Source organism: Borostomias antarcticus, assembly GCF_949987555.1.
Source record: "Borostomias antarcticus genome assembly, chromosome: 24".
Classification (NCBI taxonomy): Eukaryota; Metazoa; Chordata; class Actinopteri; order Stomiiformes; family Stomiidae; genus Borostomias; species Borostomias antarcticus.
The window spans coordinates 14,416,336-14,424,683 of NC_140257.1; the positions used below are offsets into that span (position 1 = coordinate 14,416,336).

Genomic DNA, 8,348 nt, shown 5'->3' on the forward strand with positions numbered 1-8,348 from the left:
GACATGTTAGACTGAGGACACATGGACATGTTAGACTGAGGACACATGGACATGTTAGACTGAGGACAGGTGGACATGTTAGACTGAGGACACATGGACATGTTAGACTGAGGACACATGGACATGTTAGACTGAGGACACATGGACATGTTAGACTGAGGACACATGGACATGTTAGACTGAGGACAGGTGGACATGTGAGACTGAGGACACATGGACATGTTAGACTGAGGACACATGGACATGTGAGACTGAGGACAGATGGACATGTTAGACTGAGGACACATGGACATGTTAGACTGAGGACACATGGACATGTGAGACTGAGGACAGAGTGTGTGCGCGTGTGTGTGCGCATGCGTGTGTGTGTGCATGTATGTGTGAGTGTTTGTATGTGTGTGTGTGTGTGTGTGTGTGTGTGTGTGTGTGTGTGTGTGTGTGTGTGTGTGAGAGTGTGTGCGTGAGTGTGTGTGTGTGTGTGTGAGTGTGTGTGCGTGTGTGTGTGTGTGAGTGTGTGTGTGTCCTCACGGTGAAGGTCTGGACGTATTTGCTCAGCAGGTTGTCCACCACCTCCGGAGGCAGGAGAGGCTCCAGGGTGTCGATGTCACATTCTGCCTTCAGCTCTGGGTGACCCATCATCTCCACACTACAGCACACACACACACGCACAGACGCACAGACGCACACACACACACGCACACCCACAGGGATATCATGAGTAAAAGAACATTTCTGGACCCCAAAAGGTTCATTTTAGGGTTAGCGTTTAAGGCTAGGATTAAATGTAGCGGTCCCCACTAGTAGTAGTAGTAAAACTGTGTGTGTGTGTGTGTGTGTGTTTAAAGTCCCATCTCTGGTGGTGTAATTCCCCGGGCTGGTGTGAGAATGCGATATGAGCCGTGCGGTTCCCCCCCCACGCTTTAACATCACATGCGGGAGCTGTGCGCATTAATCCCTCCCGCTACAATCCTGCCGGAGCACGCCATGCGTGTGCGTGTGCTCTCGCGTTCGTGTGTGTGTGTGTGTGTGTGCATCTGTGCGTGTGTGTAGTAGTATGTGCATTCATTAGATGATCCACCCCGGCCCCCGCCAAGCTCGCACGCCAAGCCGAGCCTCTCGTGTCTAAGAGAGAGGGTTCGCTTTAAATATTGAGTTAATTGCTCCGCGCAGCGCTCCGGGCGTGACCATATAAGGCGAGGTGGGAGGGGGTGGGTTGTCGTGCCTGATGTACGGTACGCGGCCCTCACAGCATCCCAGAGATCTGGAGAGAGAGAGAGATCTCCGTGCCCAGGAGACGTGACGAGGCAGGGAGAGAGAGAGAGGGAGGGAGGGAGGGGATCCACTAGCATGGACTAAAATAGCCTTTTCTCAACACCCTCTTTCTTTCTCTCTCTCTCTCTCTCTCTCTCTCTGTCCTTCTCTCTATCCCCCTTGCTCTCTATGAATAAATTGATTAGGGAGGTACTGACATGAACATTTTGGCTGATACCGATAACAGATATTAACATTGGTAAATATTGGTTATCGGCCATGACAGCAATGTCGAAAAACTATAAAGGTAAAAACGAAATGGACGAAAAGTTTCTATGATAATAAAATGTTATACATACTGAAAAACACATGTAAACACTGTCTCTATCTTTGGAAAAGCCGATAAATCATAGATTTACCACATTGTTTCCTCTCAGCAGCTAGACAGAAATAATTATCGGCTGTTCACATCTGCCGTGTTTTGCACATCGGACCGATAATATATCGGTATATATTAAAAAATGACTAGCATCGGCCGATACCGATATGATTGACGAATGATATATCGCGCATCGGTTATAGGACACAGACCGAGCCTTGTCAGGACCTAACGGGGAATCTCCGGTCTGGGAAACCAGGCCACAGAGCGGGGCTTTAGGAGGGAACATACCTCCAGGTAAGTGTTGAGTTGGTAAATCCAGTTAAGTGTTAAGTCGGTCCACCTTACCTCTTGTGAGGCTGGATAAAGATGTGGTGGACTGTGGCTTTAAGAGGATACTGTGGCTTTAAGAGGACACGTGCATCTTGTATGCGTGGAGTTGGTCTATCCAACTTAACCTACTGTTAACAGTTAATCGACTATCGATTAATTGCCGATAAGAATTTACTTGAGTAAGATTGGTTACTCGAACAGAACTTTTTTTTTGAACGAACATCATCAACAAGAGTTGCGTGAAATAATTAATGATTAATTTATGATTAATAAAGTAATCATGATTTAAGGTCTGACTGCACATGAGGGCGCCACGCCATATACAGTACTGAAGGCTAATTGGGATGGCGGGAAATTTCAACGACGCAGCGGAAGACGACACAAAAATAAAGCGAGCAAAGCGCAGTCCGGCGTGGGACGTTCTTATCAATTAATCGACTATCGTTTCTTAAGGTTAACGGTTATCGATTCATAAAATTCCTTGAAATGTGCAACTCTACCCGTGAGCGTTAAGCAGGTCTCCCTCACCTCTTGTACGTGTTGAGCACCCAGGTGAGCAGCGAGACGATCTCGTTGGCCTCCAGGTCCTCGGAGGTGAGCTCCTGCATGCGCAGGGACACGGTGGCGTGGTACAGGCGGAAGAAGCGGTCGAAGGTCTGGTAGTGAGGTGGGAAGCACTGGACCATCAGGTTCTTCACCACCACCAGGTCCTCCAGCACGTACTTGCGCGTGATCTCCAGCAGGCGCACCAGCCACATCTTGTCGGAGTCGCGCGTCTCCGACTGGGTGCCCTCGATGCGCGTGCTCACGGTCCCCTCCAGGACCTGGTCGGGGGGGGGGGGGGGGGGGGAGAGAGAGAGAGAGGGGGGGTGAGAGAGAGAGAGAGAGAAAGGGGGGGAGAGAGAGAAAGGGGGGGAGAGGGAGGGAGAGAGGGAGGGAGAGAGGTTTCAGAGAAAAGGCTGTGAAGAATCCCCCAAAAATGAATAAATAAACAAACGGATAGACCTCTAGTCTATTTCCCTGTGTGCGTCGGGCTAGAACATCAATCTTGAATCAATCTAGTGTACGTACAGTACAATATACAAGTGTACATAACATAACCACAAATGCAAATGTCTATATACCCCCGCCCCCCCCGGGATTATTTATTATAGCTTTAGCATGTACATAACACACCCATTTATATCCATATACAGCATGTGCATAATTCATCCAGACCGATCTATCTTCTTACCCATTTTATACTGTATAGAACATTTTACTTATTGTGTACTTTGTAAATTTGTAACTTGTACATTTGTAGACTGAGTATTGGAATCTCTGTTACTGAGCATAATCTTGAGCATAATCTTGAGCATAATCTTGAGTATAATCTTGAGCATAATCTTGAGCATAATCTTGAGCATAATCTTGAGTATAATCTTGAGCATAATCTTGAGCATAATCTTGAGCATAATCTCGGAGTCGGCAGCAACATTTCACTGTGACTCGCACGTTACACGTGACAAATAAAGACATCTTGAATGTTGAATCTACGGTGCGTAAAGGACCGCCAGGCGGCGTCCTGCGGTCACCTGGAACATCTTGGCCTTCCAGGACTTGGGCCGGCCGCGCGGGAGGAAGCCCGACTGCTTCTTGCGGTCCAGCATGCGGCGGTCGATCTTCTCCTCGCGCTCGATGATGCGCACCACCGACACCAGCATGGTGGGGTCGCGACGCACCGTCACCATGGCGCGCTGCAGCACCATCCACAGCTGCTTGGCCAGCTCCTCAGACAGATTCTGAACCTGGAACAGACCGGACCAGAACCACAGGGTTAGAGAGAGGAACAGACCGGTCCAGAACCACAGGGTTAGAGAGGAGAGGAACAGACCGGTCCAGAACCACAGGGTTAGAGAGGAGAGGAACAGACCGGTCCAGAACCACAGGGTTAGAGAGAGGAACAGACCGGACCAGAACCACAGGGTTAGAGAGAGGAACAGACCGGTCCAGAACCACAGGGTTAGAGAGAGGAACAGACCGGTCCAGAACCACAGGGTTAGAGAGAGGAACAGACCGGACCAGAACCACAGGGTTAGAGAGAGGAACAGACCGGTCCAGCACCACAGGGTTAGAGAGGAGAGGAACAGACCGGTCCAGAACCACAGGGTTAGAGACGAGAGGAACAGACCGGTCCAGAACCACAGGGTTAGAGAGAGGAACAGACCAGTCCAGAACCACAGGGTTAGAGAGAGGAACAGACCGGACCAGAACCACAGGGTTAGAGAGAGGAACAGACCAGTCCAGAACCACAGGGTTAGACTACACAACAGTAACTTAGGACAGAGTACTGTAGAAAAGAGTAGGATAGAGAGAGTAGAGAAGAAAAGAGTAGAGTATAAAAGAGTAGAGTATGATAGAGAGAGTAGAGCATAAAAGAGTAGAGCATAAAAGAGTAGAGTAGGACAGAGAGAGTAGAGAAGAAAATAGTAGAGTAGAAAAGAGTAGAGTAGGATAGAGAGAGTATAGAAGAAAAGAGTAGAGTATGATAGAGAGAGTAGAGTATAAAAGAGTAGAGTAGGATAGAGAGAGTAGAGTAGAAAACAGTAGAGGAGTATAGTTAGGCCAAGTATGGTAGGGTGGGGTGAATTTAGTAGACGAGACAAGAGACAGAACAGAGTAGAGTAGAACTTCTGTCCGTCTGTTAAAAACGGTTCCAACAGAGATGCGGTCCCCTGCTCTGCTCCCCCAGCCCACAGTACCTCTATGAAGTAGTTGTTGATGAGGTTCATGTCGTGGGTGTTCTTGCTGTCCATGCGGTACTGCTCGTACATCAGGTCGTCGCGGGAACACTCCAGGTCCATCAGCTTGCGGTGGGCCTGCAGCAGCTCGCCCTGCTCGATCAGCTCCTGGGTCTCCTGCACGATCTCTGGGACTGGACACGGACCACAGGAACCACCATCACAACATGGCTACAACACAGTGATTACAGGGTCTCCTCCACCATCTCTGGGACTGGACACGGACCACAGGAACCACCATCACAACATGGCTACAACACAGTAATTACAGGGTCTGCTCCACCATCTCTGGGACTGGACACGCATCATATCAATCAATCAAAGCTTTATTTATATAGCGCATTTCATACCCAGAGGCAACACAATGCGCTTTACAGAGAACAAGGGAGGTGGGCAGACATCCCACCTCTACATATTCCAGAGGGAAGCAAAAAAACAGTAATCACCCGGGGGCCAGATAAGTGAGCTGTAAAAATTCTTCCCTGACCCCTCTCAACGAGGCGATCGAGCAAGCTCCTAGAGTATGTTTGTCTACCGGCTAAGAACATTTATAGAGCAATAAATAACATTAAATTACATTTTCAGAGTAAGAGAGGCTAATAACATCATAGGAGAGACATGGCAAACATTGGTGTATGTCTGTGTGTGCATAAATGTGCCTGGATGCCATAGGATGTTTACAACACAGTTATTACGTATGGTGCCACCTTACAGTATATATATATATATATATGTTTTATGTATTGCATTTGCACTGTCCTGTCCTGTCCTGCACCCTGTCCTATGTCATCTGTAACAGCGTATGCCTGAACCCTAGACTAATTCCTAGTATGCGTGAACCAGATACACGGCTAATAAAACTCCTCCCTCCCGGCTCCCACCTGAGAAGATGTTCTTCAGGTTCTCCACGGCGGAGGCCAGCTGGCTGTGCTGCACCACCACGTCCTTCACGTTCTTCAGGTTCTCGATGGTGTTGATGCTCTGGCGCCAGTCCTTGCTGACGTCCGCCAGGGAGCTCTGGATGTCCTTGACGTCCCCCAGGGCGCTGTGGAGCTGGCTGAGCCCGGTGCGTACCCCGTCCAGCTGGGACTGGATGGCCGCCTGTGGAGGGGGGGGGGGGGGGTAGCAGAGGATGGTGGAGTTCTGGGGTGCGTTCAAATTCAGCGAACATAGCAAACGTTTGCGAACGTTAGCTAACTATTTTCCGTTAGCTTTGTGTTCGCCGCAAACGTTTGCTAACAGAAGCTAACAGTCTGGAGAGGTAGTTCACCAGTAACGGAACGAGGATCACAATGGACCCAGGCTTGTAGCCTAACGGTATTTTGGAACATTGTTGCGTTCATGCGAACTATTTGGAACGTTCATTAAAAGCCGTTCAAATGTGACCGTTTGGAGAAAACGTTTGCGACGAACGTTCGCCTCTGTTAGCTGAATTTGAACGCAGCCCTGATGTGTTGCTCTCTCTTCAGTGAGGACCACCTGTCTGATTAAAACACTAGCATTCCGGTGGCATAGCTGGCTAAAGAGTATATGGACTGGACTTGTATAGCTTTTATACTTTCATCCAAAGCGCTTTAATGGCCTTTCATTCACCCACTCACACATTCACAGACCAATGGCGGCAGCTGCCGTGCAAGGTGCTAGCCTGCTCATTGGGAGTAGTTTGGGGCGTTAAGTGTCTTGCCCATGGACACTTTAACACGGGGACAGGAGGAGCCGGGATTCGAACCGGCGACCCTGCGGTCGTTGGACGACCCTGCTCCATCATCGCTCTACCTCCTGAGCCACAGTTGGTGTTTCTGAGAGGTGGGTCACGCGTTGACAAGTCAGAGGACTCGGGATCAAACCCAGAGTGGGCGAATGAGAGAGAGACGTGGCCTGTTACACTCTTAACATGGTGCTTTAACATGACGTGCGGGGTAGACAAGAAATCTAAAGCCACATCTACAGCAGTTACCTGCCTGTCAGAGAAATAAGCACCACCCGTACTCTCTGTCCCCGACGCTGAGTTTTGATAGAAAAAGACTAGGGCTACTCGGCCACATCTTTGAGTGGACAAGATGTTGTTTCGGACTCAAGGAACGCTTGAAGTTACCTTCAGTCGGGCTTCGACCGATGCCTTCTTGCGCGCCTCCCTCCGGCGGTACTGTTCCACTTTATCCAGCTGGTCTGAGCGCTGCAGCATCCCGGCCACCCGCTGCACCGCCGTGGCCACAGCCTCCTTGTTCGTCTCCTCCATAATGAGGACAAGCTGGAGAAATAACCGATTGAACCAGGGTCAAGACAGCTAGCTACATCATATTGTACATCAGTCTCAATAGGCTCTGTGCACCAGCTCCACTACTTCCTGAAAGTCACTTGGCTTCTTTATTTCCTGTCCAATATGATTGGATCAAGTGATTAATCAGGTGTACGCTGGGTCTGCCTCACACCTGATTAATCACTTCATCCAATCATATAGGACAGGAAATAAAGATGCCAAGTGACTTTCAGGAAGTAGTGGAGCTGGTGCACAGAGCCTATAGCCTACTAACGTTAACCCCGAGCCAAAGTGACCGCTGGTGTTTGTTGACAGTGTGGAGTTAGCTAGCTAGCTAGCTACGTTAGCCTATCGTTAGCTGGGCGCAAACGTTACTATCAGCTGATCTATAGGCTACCGTTCAAGCAAGTAAAACGTTTCGTACTCAATAACCTCAGCCATGACTGTAACGTTAGAGAGTAGCAGTTCACGGCTGTGGTTCGTGTTAGCTACTAGCTAGCCCTGCTAACGGTAGAGCCACAGTATCAGGAAGGGTCGAGGAGAAACACACACTGACTCAGGGCCCGTTGGTCAAAAGGGAGGAAACCAGGAAGCGTCGCCGACTGTGAACCACAATGGAGACTTGGAATAACACAGACACGTACTTACCAACCCAGTAGTATGTGTGGATGTTCAACGTCTTTATCTCATATTAATCCCAACAACATCGATCGTTGCTTGTCCTGGTTTCCGGGGCCCCGCCTATAACCCCGCCCCGCTGTGACCCCGCCCCGCCTATAACCCCGCCCCGGGGCAGCTGACAGGCGCGTGCTAGTGCTCGTGCTCGTGCTCGTGCACGCGAGCAGCGGCTGCGCGTTCCCCGGTCTCGTTCCATTCCTAATTTGAATTTCACAGATTCACCTCCACCTCCTCTAGGCGCACCCGTCTCAGCGTCCTCCTTCTCCTCTTTCTCTGTCCTCTCCACCTCCTCCTCCATTGTCTCCGTGACCACGTTACAATAGCTGTCCGCTTGCACTTGGCTTTTCTCTGAAGGGGAAAACATGTTGGGTTAGGTGACATTTTTATTTAACGACCAGAATATTGAACGTTGAAATTCATTCAAATCTTAATTTCAAACTCAGAGTCCATTGAGGGAGACCGAGACCGCCATTTCATCATCAACCTTTATTTTGCTAGGCAAGTTAATTAAGAGCAACTCTTATTTACAATAACGGCCTAGGTATTTTCATGGATGGATGGATGGATAGATAGATAGATAGATAGATAGATAAATAGGCCTACTTCATTGACCCCCCCCCCCCACCTTCCTCCCCCAGGGGCTAGAGAATAAAATCAACCATAGGCT

The 8,348-nt window shown here is 49.4% G+C and overlaps 1 protein-coding gene across 1 annotated transcript in view; it reads right to left on the reverse strand.

The window, feature by feature from the left end:
- The window catches only part of exoc3 (exocyst complex component 3), a 14,220-nt gene extending 6,484 nt beyond the window's left edge, over positions 1-7,736 (reverse strand). Inside the window, exons 1-7 of the mRNA XM_084457775.1 lie at positions 7,652-7,736; positions 6,839-6,994; positions 5,625-5,844; positions 4,705-4,877; positions 3,538-3,750; positions 2,492-2,787; positions 529-646 (exon numbers count right to left, since the gene is read on the reverse strand). Of these exons, the coding sequence (XP_084313901.1) occupies positions 529-646; positions 2,492-2,787; positions 3,538-3,750; positions 4,705-4,877; positions 5,625-5,844; positions 6,839-6,982 (1,164 nt within the window). The 5' untranslated portion in view covers positions 6,983-6,994; positions 7,652-7,736. The remainder of the gene's footprint in view (positions 1-528; positions 647-2,491; positions 2,788-3,537; positions 3,751-4,704; positions 4,878-5,624; positions 5,845-6,838; positions 6,995-7,651) is intronic.
- Between the last annotated feature and the right edge of the window lie 612 nt (positions 7,737-8,348).